Source organism: Gopherus flavomarginatus, chromosome 5, assembly GCF_025201925.1.
Source record: "Gopherus flavomarginatus isolate rGopFla2 chromosome 5, rGopFla2.mat.asm, whole genome shotgun sequence".
Classification (NCBI taxonomy): Eukaryota; Metazoa; Chordata; order Testudines; family Testudinidae; genus Gopherus; species Gopherus flavomarginatus.
This window is the reverse complement of record NC_066621.1, coordinates 59968874-59983840: the sequence shown is the minus strand read 5'-3', so window position 1 is coordinate 59983840 and position 14967 is coordinate 59968874. Positions and strand designations below refer to the sequence as shown.

At 38.9% G+C, this 14967-nt stretch overlaps 1 protein-coding gene across 2 annotated transcripts in view; it reads right to left on the bottom strand.

Annotated features, from left to right (window-relative positions):
* Positions 1 to 14967, bottom strand: part of SWAP70 (switching B cell complex subunit SWAP70) — a 55510-nt gene that overhangs the window by 31400 nt on the left and 9143 nt on the right. For both annotated transcript variants that reach the window (XM_050955092.1, XM_050955093.1), the window contains exons 2-3: positions 10977 to 11117; positions 2165 to 2338 (exon numbers count right to left, since the gene is read on the bottom strand). In XM_050955092.1, the coding sequence (XP_050811049.1) occupies positions 2165 to 2338; positions 10977 to 11117 (315 nt within the window). The remainder of the gene's footprint in view (positions 1 to 2164; positions 2339 to 10976; positions 11118 to 14967) is intronic.

The following is a 14967-nucleotide window of genomic DNA, read 5'->3' as shown; positions in this document are numbered from 1 at the left end:
TTCAGAGGAGAAAAAAGTCTACACCTAACGAAAATACCAAATATTTACTCTCAGGCCAGCCAGGCTATCTAGCAGCCAGCCCAATCAACCACTAGATAAGGGATCTGAATCTCTGTCCCAAGTTCTACACTTCATTAGGGGCTCAGAGCACCTTCTGGGGAGGGAGAGAATCATACTTTGCTCTTGAGCGATCCTAGCCAATACTGACTCACTTCTTGACTTACAGAAGAGTCACTGTCAGGTACTCCAAACATAGAGAAAAAAATGGAGAAAGAACCCCGTTAGTTCTGGCCCAGACACCACCAATCCCAGCACTGTTAAAACACTGTTAGAGGGTGAAAGTGCCCTGCGGCTAAATAAACTGCCCTGGCAAAACACAGAGGTTCATTTTATGTTGATGGAGGAGATGTTTCTCCAGCGACAATAGTCACAAAGACTCTCCCCCATACTACACCAAGTGACATTGCTGTATTCAGAGTGATGTAAAGAAAAGGGGGCTTCTAATCTCACACCAGTGAGAATCAGGAATACCCTCCCACTGGAATCACTGAAGTTTGCACCAGTGTGAAAAAAAAACAAAAACAAAAAACACCCAACACACTCCTCAGGATAAAACTGAGAAAAATCAATCAAGCCCATTATTTTTATGAATAAAATGGTCTTTGATTGATACATGTGTGAAGTAAATGTGTCAGCCAATAAGGAGCATTCATCGCACTGTTTAAACATGCAATCCACTTAGCATAATAAACAATTTACATTCATTTTTATTCGTGATATTGTGGAATTTGAATCACCCTGTTTTGATCTTTGACTCTAAACACTTATTGGCAAAGCCCCAAAAGTGCTGAAGAGTCATACTGACTGCCGTCCATTCAACTGGATTTTATATAGTATCATACAGGAGCTGGCACATTATGGCTTTCCTCTTCGCCATACGATAAGCTCTTACTTTTTACCTTTTAAAAATTCTGTTCTAGTTTAAGTGAGACGCCTGCCTATAGTTATTCAAGTTCTTAAATTACAGACAGTTCATCTCTGGTGCTTCATTCACAGCACAACTCTTCGCTTCTACAGCAACCAGCCACTGTTTCAAGCAGATTTTTTTTCTTTTTTTTTTCCTCTCTTTTTTTACTAAAACAAGGTGGTTAGTGAAAATCTTCAAACTTCTGCTCTCTGGCATGGGAAAGAAAAGATTGGAATCTTCTAAAACATTACAACACTGGGATAGAAATAAGAGGAGAAGTTTCTTTAGAGTGAGACTGTGTGGGTGGTTCTGAGGAATTCAACTTAACCACATGTGAACAGGTGCAGTGGTTAAACACCACACACACAAAACAAACAAGGTCTGATCCTCAAGATTTAAATGTTATGAGGGCTAGAGTGTGTATTTGCAAGAAGAAAAAAGTTAACAGAAGCAGAATAAATAAACTTCACACCTAGGGGCTCAGTCCAGTACCATGAGCCCTGGGTGTGGAGCCCCCCTCTTCAAAAGCAACTTTTCCTCTCTGTCCAGAGTCAGGGAGTCATTCTTATAGCCTGTCCCTCAGCAGTTTACCAGGAACCAGCCAGCACTCCTGCCATACCATAGTTCCTCACAACAAATGCTCTTTTAAAGACAGACTCTGCAGTTTGTTTCAGAAAAAAACCTCAGTCATTAAAAAAAGGAAACAATTGTATTCATGTCAAAAGATATTTTTCTCTTCCACAGGTCCTAGAGACTTTCCTTAACCATTTCAAAAGAGCACCAAATACAGCAGAACCTCAGAGTTATGAACACCAGAATTACAAACTGATCAGTCAACTACACACCTCATTTAGAACTGGAAGTATGCAACCAGGCAGCGGCAGAGACCAAAATAAATAAATAAATAAATAAAAAGAAAATACAGTCCAGTTCTATATTAAACAAACTAAAAATAATAAATAATAATAATAAAGGGAAAGCAGTATTTTTCTTCTGCATAATAAGGTTTCAGAGTTAGTAAGTCAATGTTCAGTTGTAAACTGTTGAAAGAACAACCAAAACATTTTATTCAGAGTTACGAATAACCTCCGTTCCCAAGGTGTTTGTATCTCTGAGGTTCTACTGTACCAGCAACAGAGGTCAATTTAGACACTGAAGGAAAGCGTGTTAAGCATTTTAAAAATCACTGTTTCTTACCTCCTCAGGTACAATGACCAATGGGTATTTGTCCTCAGATAAAAAATTGAAAATAACCCAAACTTTAAAGGCATCTTCATCGCTAATGAACAAAGGACTTTTAGTGAGGTTCTTTTTGAAGCAGAGAGTCCAGCACATCCTATTGAACTCAACTTTGTCAAAGTTCCCTTGAACCTAAAAAGAAACGGAAAAAAAAATTAATCTACATGAAACAGCACAGGCTATTGTATAGATAAACATAAGTGAGAATGTATTGATCAAATGACACTAAAGCACCAAGGAAATTCTAATTAATAAATTCAGAAACTTTAAGGCCCAAAGGAACCAGTATGGTCATCTAGTCTGATCTCCTGCATAACACTGGTCATGGACTCTCATCCAGTACAACCAGCTTCAAGCCCACACTTTCTGATTGAATTAAAGCACATTTTTTAGAAAGACACCAAATCTTGATTTAAAAGCTTCAGTGAATGAGAATTCACCACATTTCACATTTATTCCGGTGGTCTAGTGTAAACACACTGCTAAACTTCTATAACTATCACCTTCTTAATGACAAAGATCCTTATGTTACACTGAGTTACTCAGATGGAGTGAATCCAGACATCATCATATAAGAAAACCCTAAAAGTGATAGACAGAAGATAACTGTCAAAGGTTTGTGGTAATATATTTTACTACTTTATTATGTTACATGTGCTGCTGTTGTAATAAAGTCAAAATCACAATCATTCATAAATACATGCAATCACTTATTTTTGAACACACAACCTTCACATACCCCTGTAATTCCCTCCTAAACTCATACATTTTCCTTATTTTGAAATAACTTTGAAAATTTCCAGTTTCGTCTTCATTGTCCTGTACCATCTTTATTATCTGTGTATATAATTTGTGAATGATTTCCAGATGTCAAAGATTCTTCCCATACCATAATAATTTTATGCACTCACTCATGTTCGATTTAAAACCTACTTCATCGCTCATAACTCTACGGCTTTGTAATGCTGTTTCTTTGCCTACACAGAAGTTAAAGACACATTTTGCATTGTAACAGGATTTCACTTGCTTTTTTGTAATATGTACAGAACATGGATGTGGGGAGCCCCTCATCGAGCCCATCCTCCCATATACAGACATACACCTCCCACTGAGCCCCAACCACTTTCATCTGGATATGCCTGCAGAGTCCCATTAACCCTGCACCCAGAAATCCCCAAAAGAGCCTGTGTGCATCCAGATTTCCAGAGCTGCCCGCACCCAGATTACCCCACACAGAACCCTCTCACCACCACCACCCCCCAATCTGTTTCTGGGGAAGGCTTGGCCCTTGCACACTCCCTGTCCTGGGAGGGGTGGGGGATACAGGGTGATCTCCCACCTCCATGCAGCCCGTGGCCTGTGCTCCCCACTGCCATGCTGGAGCCTCCACATTTATTGACAAATAAAATTTGAAGAATTTTAAAATATTGTGCACAGAATTATTTATTTATTGTTTTGTACAAAGTTCCCTCCGGAGTAAATGACTATAAACAGCGGCAAGCTAAGGGCTAAAACAAGAAAGTGAGTGAGTTGACTAGGATGGAGAATCAGGGTGTGACACATGGCTAGAAACAGTTAAGCATCCTGCAAAATAAATAACCCTCAAAAGACATCTGGGGAGATAATGTTTGTGTTTCTGTGTATTTACATATGTATGAGTAGGGTCTGGCAATGTAATCAACAGTCCCGGTCTATGCTGTATTCTGAGGTCAAAAGAAGATCCTGGCATTTAAATGAATTGTAAACACACGATATCTCAGTATTCATCTCACTTTGAAATGTACTGTGAATGGTGGAGGAACAAGAAAATGGCCTTATGTTAATTCTATAGCTAAGTACCTTCTTCAAAGTCATCCTAATTACCTTTTGAATGCCACCCTGTCAAAAGACATGAAATTGTATAAAAGATCCTTGGGTCCTGATTCTGTCATCTCAAATCTACTTAGGCTTCATTGGGGAAGTTTGTATGTATATTGATCTTTTAACCATACTCTTTGTCTTTTGCTTTTTAATAAAGTTTAGTTAATAAGAATTGGCTGTAGCGTATATTTGGGAAACAGTCATTAACCTGGGAGCTAATGTGTCCAATCCTTTGGGATTGGCAGAACCTTTTCTTTTATATGATGAAATAAGCTTTACAGAAATTTTCATCATATTTGACGTGGGTACCTGGATAGAGGCCTGAGGCTGGATCACTTTAAGGGAACTGTGTTTGGACTTCTGAGCTTTTGGGGGATTGTCTGCCCCATTTTTTGCAGTTCACCCTACTTGAGTGACCACAACTGGCTCCCCGCTAGGACCCTGGTCACACAGGGATTAAGCAAAAACAAAAAACCCAACATACTAAAAAGTAAATTCTGGACTAAAGTTTGGGGGAGGAGGGGATCATTAAAGAGGGCCACAGCCTGTCAAGTCTGTTACAGTACCTCTATCATGCAAATAGAGATGAGAGGGTGGAGGGGGTCAAAAGACAGGTTAAAGAACATTTAGAAAATAAATACCTAAAACAAAGTCTACACAAATCATGGCCCTAATAAGACATATGCTAAACATGACTGTAATCCCTTTGCTTGTACATTTGCTACTGTCCTCCATTCCTCCTCTGTTTTTTGTCTTCCTTGACTAAACAGCGCTTTGTGGCAGGGACTTGCCTAAATCTGTTGTGTAAAGTGCTAAGCACCCTTTAGGACACTATTTAACTATATAAATGTATAAGCAACACCATAGGGTGCAGGTAACACTGCCATTATAATACAGGTATTTAGTTAATGATTCTCAAACAGCTGATTTAGCATAGATCGATGGTGTTTTCCATTACTTTGTCCTGGACAAGGCTTCCTTTTTCAGCCAGATCCTTCAAACAGTTGGGATGTTGAAGTTGCTGGATCAGGAAAGTACTTCTCATTTGCTCACCAACATACTACAGCACTTTTTAAAAAGCTTTACTTTCATAGCAGCTGTAGATCCAGGTGTTATTTTCCTTCTCCTGTTTTCAAACAGCAGGTTTTGTTTATTTTATTTTATAAAATCCAAATCAAATAAGTGTAGGAAACTTAACATTTTTACTGGGGAAATGGCGACGTACAAAACAGTTTAGAAAATTTCTCAGTCTTATCACTTTGCTAATTATTCTAAGCTCTATTTATTTGCAATTAAAAATAGTTACTAAAGCCCTGATCCTGTAATGAGCTCCATACAGAGTGTATTGCAGGACTCTGACTTGGCCCTAAAATAGGTCCTCTTTTGCTAACTCTATGTAGCAGCTAGTATATAATTCTGCGGTGAGTGGACAGCCCCGCCCCGCTCTCCCCTCCTCCGCAAACCCTTTCCAAAGGCAAGTCATCTTGAGTCACATTTTTTAACCCTTATGCCTATTGTTAGAAAGGGATGAAGAGCTTAAAAGGGTATGTAATGTCCACATATTACACCAAACACGATGTCGAAATCCAAGGGAAAGAGAAACTAAACAGATCATTTTTACCAAAAAAGCAAATGCCCAATAGGCTTCTTGCAAGTTTCGTATAGCTGATGTCATAATCCTTTCTTATATGGACGTTCTTCAAATAAAACTGCAAAGGAAAAAATCCAAGTCCCCAAATCATCAGCTAATTTTTCTAGAGCTAAATCCACACCATGGAAATCTTGGCTGCTTTAATTTGGGATGCACAGTTAACAAAGCTTCACTCCAGGTGGTTAAGTAATAAACAAGCTATTACCATTATCATATTTTAGCCCTCTGAATAATGTTTACACTTCAAGACAGTTGAATGGGATCTCAAGTTACAATTATAGATATTTACACAAGATGAGCTTAAAATGATTAAGAGGCATTTGTAAAATTTTCAAAACTACCTTTCTGGATAGGAATAACTGCTGGCAAATGGACAGAAAGTCAGTAAAACACACACACAAGCTTCTTGTTGTGACAAACAAATAACCATTTATAAAATAAGATAGGAGCAGAAGCCATCTTGGATTTTTAATTTAAAAGAAGATGCAAAATTAGCTTTAAAAATACTAAGAGATACTGACTTGATTGAACTCCAAAATATTGTAAGAATTTTTAAACCCAGACAGAGTCTGATCTTGAATTTTATTCGTACATTTTATAGGAGTCTCATCCAGCTTGTGACCTATCTGAATAATGTTCTTAAAGATTAAAAAAGAGTCCCGTGGCACCTTATAGACTAACGGATGATTTGGAGCATAAGCTTTCGTGGGTGAATACTCACTTCGTCGGATGCATGTCACCCACGAAAGCTCATGCTCCAATACATCTGTTAGTCTATAAGGTGCCACAGGACTCTTTGCTGCTTTTACAGATCCAGACCAACATGGCTACCCCTCTGATACTTAAAGATTAACATTAGTTTTAATAACAAAATGATGCCATACACCAGTATATGCTTTTTACTCTACTCTCTGTGGAATGTGTGCAATCTACTTCAAAAGTCACCATTTTGCTTAGAAACTTCTGTAGTATTCTATGCTATTAACCATAAAGAAACTATCAGATTATTAATTGTGCTTTTGTGCAAAGGAAGATACCAGATGTACTAACAGAGAAGTTGAAAAAGCACTTTCTCTTACTTAAAACAATGAAGTATAATAAAAAAAAAACAAAAATACAGAACACCTCCATCTCCTCCAAAAGAAATTTTACACTGTTAACTACAAAAGATTTAAGTCTCTGAATCCAGTAGGATTGTTTGTTTGTTTTCTTGGTATACAAAACAAAAACACTGCCACCATAATATCCCACTAGCACCATTCAACCAAACAAAACAACCTTACGTGCAACTAAGTACAGAAATTCAAATACACAAAGACAGTCCCCAAGTTTATGGGTCTGATTCTTCACTGGTTTGCATCTTGTATAGTTCTTTAGACATACGAAAAGCGGGTAAAATGCTACCACCAGCATAAGTGAAAGGAAGTGAGATTTGGTACAATTTTATGTAACTCTTCTATTATAATTTTGGCTGATTTCCATGTGAGATATTACTGACAACTCAATAATAAGTGCAGATAAAAACACAGTATGAAAAAAATCAGACTAGCAAGATACATATTTTTCTCTCTCTCTCTCTCTATTTATTTTTCGGGCAACAGAAATAAGTGTAATTAAAGAGGAAGAATGTTGAACTGAAGGCGTCTGAAATGCAAAAGCATCAAGACAGCTGCCAGGAAATTATAAAGATGGTATAATGAAAATATAAGTGGTGGTATTGGTAATACTAATTCCATATACCAATAAAGAAAGTTTGTTGCTACTCGCTTCCTTCATCAGATTGCCAATTTGTGCATTTCTCCATGCTTCCCTGGTTCAACAATGGAGGCTTTGTTGCAGGGCAACTCATTCCCTAGTACTTTAGATGAATAATTCATTTACATTCAGGAGTACAAGACGAAAGATTGAGAAAACTGTTCAAGCTTTTAAAATGAGATTTACTCTAGAAGTGAGGCAGGATAATATGAGTTGTTGCTTTGGCACCTCAAAGTGATTTCTCTATACAGATTGGCATGTTTGCTGATGATAAAATGATCTGGATAGTTTGAGAACACTGAGAAACAATACACTGCACTATAAAACTAATGCAAAAGCTTCTAATTTCCAGTAAAAATAAGCTGATAATTAATTTTAGTCTGAAGGCCGTCTAAAACATAAAGAGTGTCTATGCCATATACTAACACCAATGTTTACTCTCTAAGAAATGTTGAATCTTATTAAAATTCAAATGCAAGGATTTATTATTTTAAATAAAGGGAGAAAGTTTGGGTAATTTTCAAAAAGCAAAATACCCTGTGAGTTTAAGAACTCCCTCAAAACAGGCTGCTTTTGCTCTCATTGAAGACAACAGGAGGGACAGTTTTACCATCACCGCACCAGAGGAATTCATAGGAAACTGCATGTCTGGAAATCGAGTGTCCTTTGGAATAAGTGGGAGTACCATAAGGAATAATAGAGTGCTAAGGACTTGACCGTGCAGTCTTTAATATGTGACTTTTTGTTTAGGAATACAGATTGCGGGGGGGGGGGGGGGGGGGGGGGGGGGGGGGAATCCTGGAGAGGTATTTGTTCACTTGTTTTAAAATCATCCAGACTAAGGCACAAATTACTGAAATGAGGAAAAGCAAAGATTTTTCCAATGGAGAAATAGCATGCATCTGTGCCTTCACCCAGTGCATCTCTCTTCTCTTCTGACACTTGTTCATACCTCCTAAACTGCCAAAGAAAACAGACTACAATGAAGATTTTTACTATCCACAAAGACAGCTTTGTATATGCAGCAATGCACAATTCAGATCTTAAAAAAGGAATAAAAAAAAGTTTCTCGAGCAGCACAAAAAAACCCTTTTTAATTTGTATCTAAGATACAAACATTTTCAAATATCTGACATTTAATTAGCATTACAAACAAGAGATTCTGGGCAATTGAACCCGGGTTTCTCAACTTTTTCCTTTTAAGATGAAAAGGTTTTGTAAATTAAAGTGCTATTAAATGGTAATAGTGCAGCTACTCCTTCCCTCCTCCTCCTCCCCCAAATTGCCCACTCCTCTTATGCACACTTTTTAAAATGAAAGCATATTTCATTTAAGCACTTAGGAGGCTTTCCATTTCCCTTTTTCTATTCTCTCTGTGCAGATGACAACTGGCTTAATGACTTCATACTGGCCTTGGCTACACTGGCGCTTTACAGCGCTGCAACTTTCTCGCTCAGGGGTGTGAAAAAAAAGACCCTGAGCGCTGCAAGATACAGCGCTGTAAAGCACCAGTGTAAACAGTGCTCCAGCGCTGGGAGCGCGGCTCCCAGCACTGCAAGCTAATCCTCACCGGGAGTTGGAGTACCTGCAGTGCTGGGAGAGCTCTCTCCTAGCGCTGGCGCCGCGACCACACTCGCACTTCAAAGTGCTGCCGCGGAAGCGCTCCCGCAGCAGCGCTTTGGAGTTTCGAGTGTAGCCAAGCCCACTGCCTTTGAAAGGCATTTGTAAAAAGTTGACACTACAGTTCAGGTTCTCCACCTACAACTCTTCATTTTGGGAAAAACAAGGCCCTTTCTCTCTTTGGAAGATTTGGTAGGAAAAAATTGATGGATTTTTTGTATTTCAGAATAAACAAACAAACAGTCTCTTTAATTTAAACTAAAATGCCTTCACATTTATAAGTTAACACAGCAGAATGCTTCACCACAGAATGGCCAACGGAGTAGCGGGTACATCAGTATCATGATGTACCCTGATGTGCTTTAATGGCTACACACCAAAAACCCACCCGTACCCGCCGCACACACAAAAGGAGGGAAGAGTGTGAAATCTGTGGGAGAACCAAAGTCCGGAGAGATAGATGGGGCTGACTGGTTAAAACTAAAGGAAGGGATGAGGCTCAGTGGTGCCAGAACGGGGGGGTTAGAGGGCCATGGCCCCTCACTTTTAAAAGTAAACCCTCCCCATTTTTTATCTGCCTTAAGGGGGAGCAGGCAACGAGGAGCGAGTGGCTGGGGGTGGGGCGGCAAACAGGTGCAGCGGGCACAGGGCCAGGGTAGGGACAGAGAGCGGGGCCACACTTTGGGCACCAGTGGCCCCCTTACTTTTAGGGAGCTTCCAGCATTCCTGATGAGGCTTAACTTCACTGCTGGTATGATACCTCAACCAGACCTGCCAGGTGTTATGCACCTCAAAGCTCTGTAACACTCACCAGTATTAAATGCATATGCTATTTTTAAGTTTATCATTAAAGACAAATTGGTTCATTAAATAATTTAAACAAAGTGTGACACATGATACTGCACAAAGCTTTTCAGCTATTTCTTGGTACAGGACTCCATCAGAAGGAACTCATTAATACTATAAAAGAGGAGCCACTATCTGCATAGCTATTGTCACTCCTCTGCAGAGTACTAGCAGATTTTGGGGCTTTGCAGATCAGTTTCTCATTGAAGGAGAAATCAGTGATGAGGAAACTGGGAATAGTCTTACTGCCGTTTACTTTACACTTTCATACACCATGCCTTGAACAGAGGTGGTCACGAATGGCACAGACTACTCCCTCTTTAGGAATTCCAGACAAAACACTAATGCCCAGTTCCCAGAAGGCAACTCTGCCTCAAGAATCGCCACTGGTTAGGTATACTGAGGTAGAGAGTAAACCCTGCTGCTTGCCACAGTTCCTCAAAAAAAGAAAATACATCCCAAAACTAACAATGCATTTCTTCAAAGACTACACAATACTTGTGCACTAAGAGAAAGAACTTTTAAAACTAACAGTACCACCTACTGACTCCCACTAGACTACTATTTTTGTGGATTTTCAAATTAAAATACCCTCTTTCAATATAAGGGATTTCTGCCCTTCCTGTTTGTAACTGAGTATACATATCACTATTATACTATAATAGAATACAGGTCAATATACAGTTCCAAATGTTTTAAAATAATTTTAACCACGATTCACTATGTACACGAACATATCTTTGCACAAAGTATGGCCCAGGCAGTGGGGTAAAAAGGAAAACAAACAAAACAAAACATAATACTGCATCTTGCAATTTTAAGGCATACAACTCTGCGCAGAGCATTTCTCTATTATGTCCCAATGTACAGAATCAGGATCAATATTTCTTCATTTCCCTTCCTCCCTGTCCCTTTCTCTCTCTCCCTCCTCTCCTTTTCCTCGGTGTAGGAATTTATCATTGCAGTAGAACATTTAAGTTTATTATCTAATCCTAAAACTGCTTACTTGAAGGGAGAACACAAGAACTAAAAACCTACCTTTTCCAAGATGAATTTGTTTAAATAAGGCATGTAACCCTGATTGGAAACTGGTCCTTCATCATCATCCCGAAAATGCTCTTCCAAGGCCACTGGGTCATGTGGAACATTTAGCACTGTGCACAAATTGTGAGAAAGGACCTAAAAACGGAAAACAAATCAATGAGATCAGAGGTCAGTTTCCTTAATGACAGCGCTGTGATTCACTCAAGTCTGCACAGAATGTGACATATTCATGTCAGGGTGAGTTGTAAACTGGGGATTTTTGTTGGAGGAAAATACAGTTCTAGTAGTTGAGTTACAGGGATTCAGACCCTTCAAATGGTAACACTATTACAAAGACAAAATGGTTACAGTGTGGTGGTTACCAAACAAATACAAAAACAGCTACACAAAGAATTCAACTCATGTATTTGAAAGTAAGGGAAGGTCCGTGGAAACAAGAAACTCATGTTTCTGTAAGGAAATTAGTTAATGGGAGGAAATGATAAGCAATAACCAGCTCCTGTTATAAAAATTCAGCAATGTGACTAACATGACTCATGAAACGTATTTCAATATACATCTTGAGTTTATAGGAAATGCTAACTGTCAAATAAAGGTATGGATTTCGAATTTCTCTCATCTGCTTGTTTTTTCGTTACTTTTCTATATTTACCATAGGTTTCAACTGGTAAGAGGCCAGTAATGTTACAAGAGGGCCCTGGGAGAAGGGAAGGGAAGGGAAGGGAAGGGAAGAGTTCAGAAGCAATTCTTAACATTTTATTTTATTTTATTTTATTTTAAAACAACACATTTGCATGTATTACTTCATCGGTTTCAGCCCCCGCATAATCTATCTAGAGAAATGACCTTCAGTGAGAGGCTACATGCTTCATTAGTTTTAAGGAAGTACAGAGTTCATGAAAACTAAGTGGCAATAAATACATCTAAAACTCTCCACTGTATGCAGCATTTTACAAGCAAAACATATGCCTGGTAACCAACTATGGAGCAAAGAACCTAGATCATTTTTACTTGTATGCCATGAAACTAGTAGCATTAAGGCTACTTCTACACTACAAATTAAGGGTGTGATTCTCAGCTTGTGTACACCTGCTAGCATGAGTGTAGCCATGGTAGCATGGGCAATGGCAATTGGCTTAGCCATGTCAAGTACATATGGGGATCCAGGGGGTTGTACGCAGCACAGTTCAGCCATGCCACCGCTGCCTCTGCTACCGCAGCTATGATGCTATTTACACTTGCAGTAGCGTATGTAGGCAATCACATCTCTAGCTCATATTGTAGACATATCCCAAGAGTCCTGGTGAAAGGTGACGCATCTCCCAGCCACAAAGAGTGTGGTTTCTTCCTTCTCTTCTCTCTCACATACCTTCCCAAGCACCAGACAGCATGCTGCTCAGCCAATCTAAGGGCTTGTCTACACTGGCACTTTACAGCACTGCAACTTTTTCACTTGTGGGTGTTGAAAAATACCCACCCCCCGGAGTGCAGCAAGTTTCAGAGCTGTAAAGTGCCAGTGTAGACGGTGCACCAGCGCTGGTAGCTATTCGTTTGATGGAGGTGGGTTTTTTTAATAGCACTGGGAGACCTCTCTCCCAGCACTGGTGCCACAACTACACGGCCATATTAAAGTGCTGATGAGTCAGTACTGCCATGTCAGCACTTTAAAGTTGCTAGGGGAGACATGCCTGAACATGGCTTATTAGGGCTTGATCCTGCACCCATTAAAGTGAAAAGAGAAAACTCCCATTGATTTATATAGTACAGCATCAAGCACTTAAGGATTATGTACCCCATACAGCTACAGAAACTGGGTTAAGCATTTAATCTTATTTATCTATGAAGGGATTGCAACTGTAAATTTCTTTTCCCAGTGTGCTCTAGGAGAAACAATATAAAGACAAGAGGAAAGAAAAGGAATTAAACAGAAAAAAAAAGCTTGCATTTAAAAAAAAAATGCATCTTGCCTACATAAAAGAAAGCTAACCATCCAGTTGTGAGAAAAGATAGCAACTGAAATTACCTGATGTCTCTCACACACACAATACATACATACATAGAGAGAGAGAGAGAGAGAGATGTATGTATGTATGTAATGGTCCTCTTTGTTCACTGGGCAAGTACAACATCTAAAAAACAGAACAAAGCGAGACAGGGAGAAAGTCTGCAAATTTATGTACAGCTATTTATAGACAGCTAAATATATCCGTGTTAGCACAGAGCAGTTGAAAATGGGGTAGCTGCAAAACTAGAATAAGTGAAAATAGGTTTGAAATCTTCAGACTTGACAACTGAGAAGAATGTATCTAAGTTGCAGATTCTATGGAGAGTCAGTTATTCTGTTTTCTTTCCTATCTGATGACATTAAAATTCGCTCCATTGCTCTTATGATAAAAAACAAAGCAAAGTATCAGCATTATCATGAAATCCTACCAAGACCACTTTTTAATTAACAAAAGCACACATGCACACTTTTCCAAGAAAACAAAATATTCACACATGTTCATTAAAATTAAACAAAATAATTTAATCTGACCTAGTCAGGTAACAAAGACATCTAAGGAGAACAGAAATAAGTATTGCTCTCTATTGCCTGCCATTTTAATTAACTGCCAAGTTTTCCAAAGCAGGTAATAAAACTGTACATACAACGTTTTGTGTTCAGACTGTGATTTGTACCATTTTTCAGCTATTCATGCAAAAATTGCAAATACACATGCAAAGCCAGGTCTCAGACTATGTACAAGAACGCTGATGAATAAATATTGGAGATATAGTTTTAGTTGAAAGGTTGAGATCCTATTGAAAATTTTATTCTAAGCATAATGCCTCACACTGGCTATACTGTACTGAAGTACAGTATGCTGCGAGGAAGATGCTATGGCCCTCTGGAGTTTCTTAAAATACCCACCCATTCCAGTAATGAGAAGTTTTAAAACAAAAACATTTCCTTTCACTCTACCCTTTTCACCACACCCTATGAATTGGGATGATGATGTAAAAAACAAAACAAAAACAAACCTGAGACACATTTGTTCTCCTCCAATTTAAAATTACCTTCACCAAACAAATTATTCCAAACACTAAAGCCCCCATCCGCTAATGCGGTGAAAGAGACGAGCGCTCCTTCATCCCCTGATCAAGGCTTCCCTCCTGTTACTTATGTATTTATGACAGTTAAGGGAAAGGAATAAATTGATCAGAATTTTTCAAGTAGAAGGCACTTAACCAGAACACTCCAAAAAAATTTGCTCATTTACAAGGTTACTATTAAGAACAACTAAAGAATATTCAATAAAAGCAGCACTTTGTTATCATCTGTCTAGCACTCCTGCTCTCCCCCTTGAGGGCTTACTGATGCCCAAAGGCTGAAGGAAACCCTGGATGGTTTCAACAACTTGGAACCAGATACCAGGAAAGAATTCTACTTTCAACCATTTTTGAAAATCTGCCTTATCTGAGACTCTGTTATGCTCAGTTCCTTCTTTTCATAGTTCAAGAAATTCCTTGCTGCCTTCCAAAATCTTCCATTCTTTGAAGTGGCAGAGAGCCAACTGCCTTTCTTGGTATCTAGAGTAAATTTGGAAAACTCAGCAATGAGTTCTTCCTTTTTTTAAAAAAAAATGCCTATCCACTAAAGCATCACTTTGATGCTCAGTAGTAAAAAAATTGCTGAGCACAAGCTTAAGGTACTAAAAAGCCCCTTGTACTGCAGAATCTCAGTTAAACCATGAAGAAAATTTCCACCAGTAAGGGTCATTCTTTTAGTGCCCATATGGTTGCTAAGCAACTTTTTCTTTCAGCATTTATTATGCTCTTGTTGCCACAATTAACAATCCACCTGCATGCCAGAACCAGTCTCTTGCTCTGTGCCAGAAACTCATCTTTCTGCTATGCTGTGGAGCAAGCTGCAAACCCCTGCAGTAACTGACACAAGCCACAGGCTGGATCACTAAGGTTCTGAAAGCTTCATGAGACTTTGCTA